Below are 13,691 nucleotides of genomic sequence, written 5' to 3'. Positions count from 1 at the left end.
GGAATTGAACATTCAAGTTACAAGCCAGGTCTGTTTTCTGCAGGGCTATCAAAAAAGAAAACCAATTATGTTTTATGAAGGTAAGGCAAATGTGTCAGTGGTGGGTTTCAAAAAATTTTACTACTGGTTTTGTGAGCGTGTCTTGGTGGGCATGACAGGGAAAAGATACTGTAAAATCTCCATTCCCACCTCACTCCAGGGGAAGGTTACTGCAAAATCCCCATTTCCTCCCAATCAGCTGGGACTTGAGAGGCAGAGAATAGATGAGGGTGGGGCCAGTCAGAATTTTTACTACAAATTCTCCAAACTATTCAAAATTTCCACTACCGGTTCTCCATAACCGGTCAGAACCTGCTGAAACCCACCTCTGAAATGTGTCAACGTTTTTTATTTAGTGGCTGCTTCTGCAATATTGAGAACATGCTGTGAACATTCTCAAAGAATATCTTAGAAGGCCTACCTATTCACATAGAAGGTTCAGTTAAAAGTATGAGCAGAATACAGACTAATCAGATTTCTATCTCTCATCTCTTATAGATCCCCACAATCACTTTATTACTAGTGCTTATCTTCAGTTTTGTTTTTTTCTGAGCAGGTGGGCATTTTTTCCACCAAAGAATTTGGTTATAACCACCTGATAAGGAAGCTTATGAGGTCTAGGTGGGAGATCCAGAGAAATTTTGTAAATAAAGAGACCAGTAGTTGGAAATTTAGTTTGCAGCATGCTTTTGTTTTTTTGCATAGGCTCAATTCAATTCAGAATAGAGCTGGAAGGGACCTTGGAGGTCTTTTAGTCCAACCCCCTGCTCACCCAGGAGACCCTATACCATTTCAGACAAGTGTCTGTCCAGTCTCTTCTTAAAAACCTCCAGTGATGAAGCACCCTCAACTTCTGAAGACAAGCTGTTCAACTGGTTTATTGTCCTCACTGTTAGGAAGTTTCTCCTTAATTCCAGGTTCCTTCTCTCCTTGATTAATTTCCATCATTTCTTGCCCCACCCTCTGGTGCTTTGGAAAATAAATTGACCCCCCTCTTCTTTGTGGCAAATCTTTTATTTAACATGATTAATGAAAAGTATCTTTAGAAAATAAAGGGATGTATTAGGCACCAAAGCAGGGATCCTTTGACACTGATACTTATTTTTATCCTTCCATTATTTTTACAAATATCTCAAGGCAGTGATTATACCCTATACTCCTTCCTCCACCTATTTTCACCACAATAACCTAGTCAGGTGAGTTGGGCTGAGAAAATGACTGGCACAAAGTCACCAAGCCAGATTTCATGCCTCAGGCAGGATTAAAAAAAACTCACAATCTCCTGGTTTCTAGGTCAGCACCTTCACCACTATACCAAACTATCCGCCTGTCTGACCGTCTTCCTACCCCTTTCTCTCTCCCACTTGTTTTTATATACCCACTTTTGCAGGAGAATCCTAAGTGGACTTCAGATCCTGCAATCAAGCCAGCCAAAGTACTAGAAAAAGCAGCAGCAAACCCTCCTACAGAATCTAGCATCAATTGAATATCAACAGTACTGCAAATCCTATTCAGAATGCACATTACAGGCACTTTTGTTCTTTTTTTTCTTCTTCTTCTTGGACACAAATAGAAGTTGATCAATGTGCTATTCTATCCTAGCCTAACAACACTGATGCAACGTGACATTAATGTTTATGCACACAAATACTACACACCTCTCCCCTTCAGTTTTCACCATAAGGCACAACTTCTGGTAGTATGTAGAATCTTGCTTAAAGATGCTTTTGGTTAAAAGAAGCATTGATCTGGGATTTGCCAAACATAACATTGATGAAACGTAAGGATGTCATATGACTCTCTGTTAAAAAAAAAATCACAGAACTCATTAAGAGTTTTTTTGCCTGTTACATTTAGCTTGGATTTCTTCGGATGATGACTGTACCAAGCTTCAGTCCTTTAGTCTAATTTTCTTCTAGCTACAAACCATAGTCTAGTACCTGAGTCTCCAACATGACACCTGCTAACATGGCACCTGCCAGTTCCCTACCCTGCTTAATTTTATTTATGTTTAATTCTTAGAATCACAAATGGGAAGTGAACATGTTGCAGAGCAAAGCATCTGTGAGAGTTAATTCTTACCTGTCAGTGAAGAACAGTGGTAAATCTTATCCCTATGAAAGACATAGCCAATCTTATTCCTATGAAAAGAAGGACACACGGAGATGTGTGTCCAAAGGATGGGACAAAGAAATCTGGCAGGAAGGAAAATTATTTGGAAAGTAGGATTAGAGTAGGTCATGATGCGCGAAACCTTATATTTCTTACCTCTGAACAATATTTCGTTGGATAAGGTCTAATTTCAAGTCAGTCAAGATCCTTTTGAATCTTGAGCCTATCTTCTGGCACGTTACCGTAGGTATCCCACCCCCCTTCCCTCAGCTTTAAGTCATCTGCAAATTTTATGAGCATCTCTTCTGTTCTTTCATCTAATTCAGGGGTAGTCAACCTTTTTATACCTACTGCCCACTTTTGTATCTCCGTTAGTAGTAAAATTTTCTAACTGCCCACCGGTTCCACAGTAATGCGCCGTGTATCGTCGTTTGCTCATGCCTCTCGCGCATCGTGGATTGGGTTTGGGGGGGGGTGCCGGCTACCAGCTCTGCTTGTCTGTTACAGCTGGGTGGTGTGGGGGGAGATACGTGAGCTATTCTGGGATGAGGCTCTTTTGTTTGCGGTCGCACTATAGCGCCATTTAGTTTCACTTAGATAATCTGAACTAAACTTATGCGCAGGCAATACAAATAGTATATTTTCAGAAATTTAAATTGTCACGGGGAATTTTATGAAAACTTAAATGAAAATGTTTTTAAATAATGCTATGAAAATTTTTTAAAAAGTCAATTAAATTAAAAAAAAAGGAAAGTGCTTCAGTATCAGACAAAACCCCCACCACCCATCATGAAAGCTAGAATGCCCACTAGTGGGCGGTAGGGACCAGGTTGACTACCACTGATCTAATTCATTTATAAAGTGTTTGAGGCATACTGGGCTGAATCCTGAACTACCTCACTGCATACTACTCCATGTCTACCATGGATTAGCTAGGGCTGTTCAGCCAATTGTGGATCCATTTTTGGTAGCAGAACTATGCATTCCGTACTGTTCCAGTTTATCAGGGAGCAGGCTGGGCCTACTGAAATCTTACATCCAATGTCTAAAATAAAATTAAGTAGACTCTCTTTACAGCATTTCCTTTGTCCACAAATACAGTCAAATTGTCAAAGATTTGTCTGGCATAGTTTTTACTGGTTTTACTGCTGGTTTCTGGTTATCACCTTGTTCATTTCTTAGTGCTTGCAAAATCACTTCTTGATTATTTTTCTAACACTTTCCTAGTACAGGATAACTTCAACCTTAAGATAGTTAAATGGAGGGAGGTATTATTATAGGGAAGACATGTTATGGCCTGGTTAGTTCAAAAAATAAAGTGTAAACTCTGCCAATAGAATTATAAAAAGTAAAGAGTTTTGAAGGTCATCTAGTTTAACCCCCTGCCCAGTGTAAGAGTAAGTTATTAAATCATCCCTGATGAACAAGTAGGATTTGTAGGATTATTACATAGATTAAACATGTATGGTAAATCTATAAAAATAATGAAATCTCATCCATTTTCATTATTCTTCCAGATTTTCATTTGTGTAGTACTGGCAGTCTGGAAAACAGTATCAGTTTGAAAGGTGCTTCCTGCCCTAATGGATCTTATTAGTTGCTAAAGGCCAAGAAAAGAATGGTTTACAGGCAGGTTATTTGTTTGTTTATAACAATGAGCCTAACCTTCTAATCCTGTGCTGGTAAAAAGCTAAAAGAAGGAAGTGCAAGGCAGCAATTTCTAGTTTCCTTATGTAATTCACATAAAACCTTATTAACTTGGGTATTGAGATATTCCCACTGTACAAGATAAAGAATTCTTAAGTATCTGCTGCTAAGTAACTTAGACATACCAGTGAGAGAGAGGAAGATAGAACGATCAAAGCCACCTTGTTTCAATAATAATTGAATAGTTCTTAGCTTTCTATTCAGAGCCAAGATCTTTCTCTTGAGAAGACCCTCATGATTTAAGGAAGGAAGGAAGGAAGGAAGGAAGGTTGGTTCTGTAAACATTCACTATGAAGTGTTTTATATTTCCAGTTGCAATACTATCTGGTTTAGCAGATGGGAGCCTTACATAGAAAAGGAGTAAAATGAAAAATTACAGTCACTACTATAGAGGCAAAAATTAGGAGTCTGGTAGCATCTTTTCAGACTAATGCATTTTATTAACAGGTGTAGGCTTTCATGGAGTTTATCAGATGCACAGAGTGGCTAAACTGATGTAAAATTTAAAATGGGGGTGGGAGGGGAAAACATTGGTTATATTGATACAGGTTACAGGTGGAGAAGACTGTAAGTACCTTATTAACAACTAAATATGTTAGAAATGTCATTTCTTGAGAACTTTTAAGGTATGTTTCAAGAATCCCCTGCTGTTATACACTCCATTTTCAAAATGATCCCCTTGAGATCTGCAATAGCATGCTGTGGAAGTTGAAATACTCTGATATACCGTATATACTCGAGTATAAGCCGAGTTTTTCAGCATGTTTTTTGTGCTGAAAAACGTCCCCTCGGCTTATACTCGAGTATATACGGCTTATACTAGAGTTTTTTTTTTTTCTTCTTTTTTTCACATTATACCGGATGGTGCAAACTTGGCGGGCTTTTGCATTAGCGCGGGGAAGCCCTGCCGGTGCAGTGAGAGGGCGGGGCGGGGGAGCCGCCAGCCTTCTCGGCTGAGGGAGGGAGGCTTTCCCTGACCGGTAGCTGCCTCATTTCCTCCTCATACTCGAGTCCCCAGTTTACCCCAGTTTTTTGGGGTAAAATTGGGGACCTCGGCTTATACTCGGATCGGCTTATATTCGAGTATATACGGTACTCTGAAATGCTGTGTCCCCTTTTGAGTCCTGCTATCAAACTTGGGTCTGTTAATTCTTTTGCACAAAATTTGTCTCATTCCTCCTACACAGAATTTAAAGGGGCATTAATTGCAGGTGACGGCATATATTATATCAGAGAAAGCTTCTGAAGGCATCTCTAATTTTGCATGTTTTTGGTTTTTTTTTTTAATTTTTTTTTTAATTTGCATTTATATCCCGCCCTTCTCCGAAGACTCAGGGCGGCTTACACTATGTTAAGCAATAGTCTTCATCCATTTGTATATTATATACAAAGTCAACTTATTGCCCCCAACAATCTGGGTCCTCATTTTACCTACCTTATAAAGGATGGAAGGCTGAGTCAACCTTGGGCCTGGTGGGACTTGAACCTGCAGTAATTGCAAGCAGTTGTGTTAATAACAGACTGTCTTAGCAGTCTGAGCCACCAGAGGCCCCTGGGCTCTGGTATAGGGTTGGGGCCTATGATGGCTCTATTGGTGTAGAGGTATCTGGGTTGATAACAGGGTCTGATTCACATGTTAGCATAATTATCTTGTTGCTTGAGAGCAACTGCTCAGGCTGGGTGGTTGCTGTATGCATTTCTACAAAACTACGGACCTATGGAAAACTATGGAAATGTCACCAATCTCAAATAAAGGAGGGGCTTCAGGAAATAAGAATTGAGAAAGTGTTATTCCAGATGAAAATGTTATGCAGCTGTGTGTGTCCTCTGGCCACATAAGGGGTGGAGCAAGAGGTTCAGAAAATACTGTTCCTAAGTTCTTGGACTGTAAGGAAGACAGCAAGAGATTTGTACTTTCAGACTTGCAAGATTGTTAATGTAACCTGCTCATGAGCTCATCTGCTCATGTTTCTATCTTGTAAAGAAAGGCTTGGGAAAGCTTGCACTACCAAAGGTAAAATAGTGAGTAGAAAATTTACATTGTCTGCAGGCAATTCATCTTTGTTGGCATCAGTGATTACGTTTTCAATGGCTTGAAGTCCATATTTTGGGGGAACTTCATGCATAGTTTGTCAACATCCATGGTGGCTAAAGTGGCATGAACAAGATTGCCTATGGAATTCAGTCTTCTAAGGAATCTGTTACGTATAAGCTGAGTTAACAAAATCACAAATGAGGAGGTGATAAGCCGCCTGGGAAAGCAAAGGGAAATAATCAAAGCCATTAAAAAGTGAAAATTAGAATATTTTGGACATGTGATGTGACACCTAGAAAAATATGGCATCTTTCACTTAATCCTCCAGGGAAAGATTGAAGGCAAATGAGGTCTAGGCAGAAGAAGAACATCAAGGCTTCAAAACCTAAGGGACTGGTTTGGACAAAACTCAGCAGCACTTTTTCATGCAGCTGTTGACAAAAATAGGATTGCCAACATGATCGCCAACATCCAATGACGGATATGGCACAAGAAGAAGAAGGAGGAATCTGTGGTGTCTTTTATGTAGCTGGGAATGCTGGTGGCTTAAGGATGGACTCCATTGGAACATGATAGACCAGCTATGATTGTTTCAATCGTTGAGACAATGGGACAGACTGGATTGTCTGGTTTGTGTAGGTAGGTAGAAGGATTGCTGGAGTATTTCCAGTAGATACTGTCTTGTATGTCCTAAGGAAATTGTTTCACCAGACTATGTAGTTCAGGTAGTCCTTGCTTTACAGTTGGTCACTTAAAATGTAAAGTTGCAATTGACCTACCTGGGCAGGGGTGATGGTGGTTTACTTACGACCTGGATTTGATGTTCTGATGGTAACCCCTGCCTCCATGGTCATATGAATACACTTCAGGTACTCTGCAACATGGATGCATTTACGGGCCATCTGCAGTGTCCCATGGTCATGTGACTGTGTTTTAGGATTGTTTTGCCCAAAATTCAGCATTCTGGTTTTATTTATTTATTTAATTTATTTATTTAATCATATTTGTATACCGCCCTATCTCCCGAAGGACTCAGGGCGGTTCACAGGCATATAAAAAAGAACATATAAATACAAATTAAGAACACAAGTAAAAAACTTATTCTAACAGCCGAATTATTAAAACTAATATAAATACTAAGACCAATTAAAATCGATATAAATTTAAAATTTAAAAATTTAAAAATCTAGTCCAGTCCTGCGCACATAAATAAGTGTGTTTTAAGCTCCCGACGGAAGGTTCGAAGGTCCGAGAGTTGACGAAGTCCTGGGGGGAGCTCGTTCCAGAGGGCGGAAGCCCCCACAGAGAAGGCCCTTCCCCTGGGTGTCGCCAGACGACACTGCCTAGCTGACGGCACCCTGAGGAGTCCCTCTCTGTGAGAGCGCACAGGTCGGTGAGAGGTATTCAGTAGCAGAAGGCGGTCCCGTAAGTAACCCGGCCCTATGCCATGGAGCGCTTTAAAGATGGTCACCAAAACCTTGAAGCGCACCCAGAAGACCACAGGTAGCCAGTGCAGTCTGCGCAGGATAGGTGTCACACGGGAGCCACGAGGGGCTCCTTCTATCACCCGCGCAGCCGCATTCTGAACTAACTGCAGTCTCCGGATGCCCTTCAAGGGGAGCCCCATGTAGAGAGCATTGCAGTAATCCAGGCGGGACGTCACGAGGGCGTGAGTGACCGTGCATAGGGCATCCCGGTCTAGAAAGGGGCACAACTGGCGCACCAGGCGAACTTTTTTCAGCAAAACTGCACCCACAGCAATCATTGGTTGTGGTTAACAACCAGTGTTTGCTTTACAACTGCTGCAAAAAATCTCGTAAAAGCAGGTCACATGACCCCCTTTGCAAGCGTCACAAGTTACAACTGTGACAAGCAAGCTCCATTAGGGCTGTAAGTCAAGAACGACCCGTATTGCTGTGAAATCTGAGTTGTATAACATTGTGTTGAAAAGTTGCTTCTCAGCCTCATTGACACAATTTATTATAACTCCTTTGTCAGCTTGTTTGACTATGATGTCATTATACTTAAGTCCTTCAATAGTATTTTGTTCTGCTCTACTGAGATTATTGAATAAGGGGAGGTTTTTTTATTGATTATTGTGGGGCTGGCTTGTTGGTGAAAACAGTCGGTGTAGGAGGGAGAATAGCTACGTAACAAATGCCTAAGCAAGCAGCACAAGTGTTGTTCTGGCATTAATTTTCCGAGATTATTATGCCACTTTCATATATAAAAAGGCAGCAAACATACTTAATACTCTTGCCTATTTTCCCCTGTGAGATGGGCTGGGTTGAGAGACAGTGACTGCTCCAAAGCATTCAGCTGGCTTTCGGGCCTAATGTAGGCCTAGAACTAGAACTTCCAGTGTCCGTTTCTAGGCCAGCAGCACCTTAACAATTATAAACTGCCTCCCTATTATTGTACACACATAAAAAAGGCAAAGGTTTCCCCTGCCCAGTCATGTCCTACTCTAGAGATGATGCTCATCTCCATTTCCTAGCAAAGGAAGGAAGTAATTGCTTTCTTTCCTCTCCCCATTAGGCCCTCCAATCTCACCCATTCTGCAAGTAAAAATGGCACTGGAACGAAAAATCTCATTAGCTCCTATTGCAAAGCAAATTCAAAAATGATTGGTCAATGCTGGATAATAAAGAACATAACCACACAGCCAATAACTATATTCACAACACTTTAAATTTACTTTATATATGAACTACATTTAATTTTTAAGTTTTGTTTTTAGTATGGGCAACTTTTTAAATTATTGGTAACCCAATCTGCCCTTAGCCAAAAGACTCAGTCCCCCAAAGACAAAGAAATACATACTGTTGCTTTTTCTTCTTCTTCACTAAAATCTATCTGAGTACCATAGCAAACACTTTATTGGTTTTTAAAAAGGCAATTAAAAATTGGCTTTTCCCTCAGGCTTTGGAGCTTGGATGACTGGAACTTTTCAGGAGATGAATGTATGATTTCCTGGTTGCCTATTAATGTTTTGGATTTTAACTTAATTGTTCATCTTGTTTTTTAATTTATTATTATACCACCCACACAGAGTCACAATGTCTGAGCTGGGTGGCTCCATAAATTAAAGCTGCTTCCAGAAGAATACTAGATCAGATTAACCTTTTCCTGTGCTCAGTTAAAATACATTTCAAGGTTTATCCACCCCCCCAATAGATTCTTATTCCTCCTTTCCTACCTGGCCTTTTCAACCAGGGTTTCCAGCTGAATCCAACTAAACACATTCCCCTCCTCAAATAAATCACTTTCCAGGAACTGAATAGGTTTCGTTGGTTTGCCACTTTTTTTTATAAGCAACCCTTGCTAGAAAATATTATACAACAACCCACCTATTACCCGTAGTAGCAAATCATCAAACGCTTATCTATCCTGTTAACCTATGTACTTTTAAAAGGGCAAACGATCCCCAGGGCGATCCCGTCCTGCCACATGGAGCAGCGTGATTTCCACAAGGCGTTCGCTTCCGTTTCAATCACGATCACGGAGAGAAGGTGGAGGTGGGGGGGGGACGGGGACCGGATAGAAAATCTCCTCCAGGTAGCAACCGTTTTCAAACGCGTCCCATTCCGGATTTGTAATTTGCAATTTTACAAATTGCAACGCTCTGCGTTGACCGCCCACCGTACCCCAAGCGTAAAAGAGCCCCCCGCAGCGAAACTCTACGAGGCGCCTTTTGCGTGCTTTCCATTGAGGAGAGATTCGAACCCAAGTCTCTCCGGGAAGGAGGCTCAGTTGGCCGAATCAGACGGCATCCTCGCTTCCCTTGGAAAAAAAGGCTCCTTTGCGCCCACGCCTGCAACCAGCCTTCCCTCCACCCCACCCCCATCAGGGCCCTTCCAGATGGGGTTGCAGCTCGACACCCATAATGCCCAGCCGGAGCCCAAGCTTCGCAAGAAATGCCCAATGCTGGAAATCCAGACCAGCGCCGCCCAATCCTCCGACGGACCTCCCGCACCCAACTCCGTACTCTCCGCGTCGCGCTCGTGGGCGCCCCAAGCCCGCCGGGTGCCGCCGCCGCGCTCCTGCCGCAGCCCAGCCGGGGCCCAGCCGTTCCGCTCGCCTGGCTCACCGTGTGCGAATGCAGGCTCTGGCTCGCCTCGATGACGGCTGTCAGTGGCACCGTATCGTCCAGTAGCACTTTCCCAGCCGGCGGCTTCTCCATAAAGGCCATGCCGAGCGTCCGGGGCAGAAGCCCGGCGCCCCTCGCGGTGCCTCGCCAGGCGGCTCCCTCCGGCTCTGAGCGACTCCGGCGGCTGTCAACACAGGAACCGCCTGTCCGGAGCCGTCCCTCCTCCGGGTCTTAAAGGCCGTCGAGTAGGCAGAGCGGGGCGCCCTCCCCCGGCCAAGGGACGGCCCCGCGACGTCAGCTTGGCCGGCGCTGCGCTTGGGCGAGGGAGGCCGGGAGGATACGGAGGCCCTGCCTCGCAATAGCTTGCGAGCGTGCAAAAACAGCCCACCGCTCCGTTGCAAAACCGTATTTTCCTCTTCCTCTACTCCTCCTGCGCGTTGAATTTCCCGAAACGGAGGAAACGACGCGTAGTATCTTAGGGACATTATGGCCAAAGGATTTACGGCTTCATGGAAGGCAAGGGGCTTTATCCTCCCTGTAGCAAGGCCACCTATACTTTGAGAGCTAGCACATGCTTCATTTTGGAGAGTTAAAAACTGTGAAGGTTGCCTAAGGAAAGTGAGGGTGCAGGTGACAGGAAAGAGGGCAATTTGAAATGGTGGCCTGGTTCAGGATTAAATTCCCAGAAACATTTTGGTTTTGATGCTGGTCCATCATTCCTGGGTGTTGTTGCCCTGGAGATCAGTATATTTGAGAAAATATATAACAATTTATTCATCTAACCTAAGGTAGCAATCTTCTATTCAGTGTTTCTCAATTTTGCTTAGTCAAAGTCAGTTCCCAGAATTTCCCAACCAGCATGCTGGCTTGGGAATTTTAGGAATTAAAGTCCACACATCTTAATGTTGCCAAGGTTGAGAAACATGTTTTTATATGCTGCTTATAAATTGCATCATTTTGGAACACAGGGCTAACGGAGGAAAATATTTAGAAACATCAGTACAGAAAATAACACTTGCATAAATGTGCAATGCTGTACTTGTACGAGGAAACAATTTCTGAAAGGTTTAAGGAGACTGACTAATAGTCTGTTTAAGCAAGTTAATCAGTTTTTGCCAGCAAAGACTGTCTTAAGCCAGGTTTGAAATAACATCCCATGAAAATTTGGCATTTAATTTATCTTTAGTGATATTTACAAGGAAATGTTTTAAAATGGGGGAATGTAACATGTCATAAGACTACATATCTTATTCAGAAGTTATATAGAGCTTTTAAAATAAAAGCGGTGATCTGTAAAAATTGGATGAAGATCATCTTTCTACACACAATGCTGCTGTTAATTATAGCGGTTAATTCTTAGTTAATTATAGCGGTTAATTCACAGTGGTTAATTCTTTGGACAATGTTTTTATTGTAGCCTACAGAGGCTGTGAATTAATCAACCGTTTCCTACAGAAACAAAACTAAGATGGTAAAGACTAGGAGAAAGGAAAGTGAAACTTAAGTAGTAGTTCAACTACAGTGTCATGCCAATCTTCATTTCATTACTTTTTTAAAAAAAGCAAGCAGTAATTTAGACAAAACTTTGTGGTATTCTCATTGTTGTCCAAAGTTGTAGACATTGACCAGAATCTTTTTTTAAAAAAACTTACACAATTTAACATGCTTGTAATGGATTGAAAACAAAAACAAACTTTGCTAGTATTTGATGAGTCCAGAAGAGGATTAACTGCTGGAACAGGTCTGTTGAAATTGATCCAAGTTTCTACTCCATAGTTTAGAGTGCTATTACAATATACTTTAACTGTTCAGTCTCTCTTTAAATACCTCCAACTATAGAAAACAGCTCATTCTGTTAAGCATTGTCTCTTAATGTTAGCCAGAATTATCTTTCTTGCATTTTTCAGCCAATAATCTGATTTTTTTAAATTTTTTGCTTTCCTAATTCATTTAAGTTGCTGGCTGTCCTCCATTTCCTGAATGACACAGAGGCAGTACTGGTAGAATCCAATGTAACTTTAATCCTATCAACAATTATTTTATTTATTTATTTATTATTTAAATTTCTATACCGTCCTTGTCCTAAAGGACTCAGGGCGGTTTACAGCCAGAATAAAACAATTGATACAAAAATTAAAACCAATTTAAAAGCGAAAATTCAAAGTTGGCTGGACACTATAAAACCAATAAAAACCCCATTTAAAAACCATTAGCCCAGTCCTCCGCGATGGAACAGAAATGTTTTCAGCTCGCGTCGAAAGGTCCGGAGATCAGGGAGTTGGCGGATACCTGGTGGTAGCTCGTTCCAGAGGGTTGGTGCCCCCACAGAGAAGGCCCTCCCCCTGGGGGTCACCAGCCAACATTGTCTGGCTGACGGCACCCTGAGGAGACCCTCCCTATGGGAGCGCACTGGTCGATGGGAGGCCACCGGTAGCAGCAGGTGGTCCCATAAATAACCTGGTCCTATGCCATGGAGCGTTTTAAAGGTGGTAACCAACTTGAATTGCACCCGAAAGACCACTGGAAGCCAGTGCAGCCTGCGCAGGAGAGGTGTTATATGGGAGCAACAAGTCGCTCCCTCTATCACCCGCGTGGCCACATTCTGAACCAGTTGGAGCCTTCGGGTGCTCTTCAAGGGGAGCCCCATGTAGAGAGTGTTGCAGTAGTCCAGACGGGAAGTGACGAGGGCGTGAGTGAGTGTGCATAAGGAATCCCGGTCTAAGAAGGGACGCAACTGGCGTATCAGGCGAACCTGATAAAAAGCTCCTCTGGCGACAGCCGTCATATGCTCTTCCAACGACAGCCGTGCATCCAGAATGACGCCCAGATTGTGGACCCTCTCTGTGGGGGCCAATGACTCATCCCCCACAGTTAGCGATAGCATCAGCTGATTATACTGGAATGCCGGCATCCACAGCCACTCGGTCTTGGAGGGGTTGAGTCAGAGCCTGTTTTTCCCCATCCAGACCCGCACAGCCTCCAGACACCGAGACATCACTTCAACGGCTTCGCTGGGGTGGTTAGGGGTGGAAATGTACAGCTGTGTATCATCAGCGTACAGATGACACCACAGCCCAAAACCACGGATGATCTCGCCCAGCAGCTTCATATAGCTGTTGAACAGGAGAGGCGAGAGAACCGACCCCTGAGGCACCCCACACAAGAGGCACCTCGCAGTCGATCTCTGCCCCCCTGCCAACACTGTCTGCGACCGGTCAGAGAGGAAGGAGGAGAACCACCGAAAAATGGTGCCCCCCACTCCTAACCCCTCCAGCCGCTGCAGCAAGATACCATGGTCGATGGTATCAAAAGCCGCTGAGAGATCTAATCGGACCAGGGCAGAGGAACAACCCCTGTCCTGGGCCCTCCAGAGATCATCCATCAACACGACCAATACCGTCTCTGTGCTGTACCCAGGTCGGAAACCGGACTGGAACGGGTCCAGATAGACAGTTTCATCCAGGTACTGAGGGAGCTGATGCACTACCACACTCTCAACAATCTTCGCCACAAAAGGAAGATTGGAGACCGGACGGTAGTTCGATAAAACGGCTGGATCCAGGGAGGGCTTCTTGAGGAGGGGTCTCACCACAGCCTCTTTCAAGGCAGTAGGGAAGACACCCTCCCTCAGAGAAGCAATTCCCTGAAGCCAGCCTCGTGTAACCTCCTGTGTGGCCAGTACCAACCAGGAGGGACACGGGTCCAATA

At 43.3% G+C, this 13,691-nt stretch overlaps 1 protein-coding gene across 4 annotated transcripts in view; it reads right to left on the bottom strand.

Annotated features, from left to right (window-relative positions):
• The window catches only part of PXK (PX domain containing serine/threonine kinase like), a 53,817-nt gene extending 43,474 nt beyond the window's left edge, over nt 1-10,343 (bottom strand). For 2 of the 4 annotated variants that reach the window (XM_058166940.1, XM_058166941.1), the window contains exon 1: nt 9,984-10,340. In XM_058166940.1, the coding sequence (XP_058022923.1) occupies nt 9,984-10,085 (102 nt within the window). In that variant the 5' untranslated portion in view covers nt 10,086-10,340. Of the gene's footprint in view, nt 1-9,983 lie in introns of all 4 variants that reach the window. The other 2 variants (XM_058166942.1, XM_058166943.1) reach the window with 2 other exon arrangements.
• Between the last annotated feature and the right edge of the window lie 3,348 nt (nt 10,344-13,691).

This window comes from Ahaetulla prasina, chromosome 2 (genome assembly GCF_028640845.1).
Source record: "Ahaetulla prasina isolate Xishuangbanna chromosome 2, ASM2864084v1, whole genome shotgun sequence".
NCBI classification, from domain to species: domain Eukaryota; kingdom Metazoa; phylum Chordata; class Lepidosauria; order Squamata; family Colubridae; genus Ahaetulla; species Ahaetulla prasina.
Note: the sequence above shows the minus strand (reverse complement) of the source record. Positions and strands in the feature narration are given on the sequence as shown.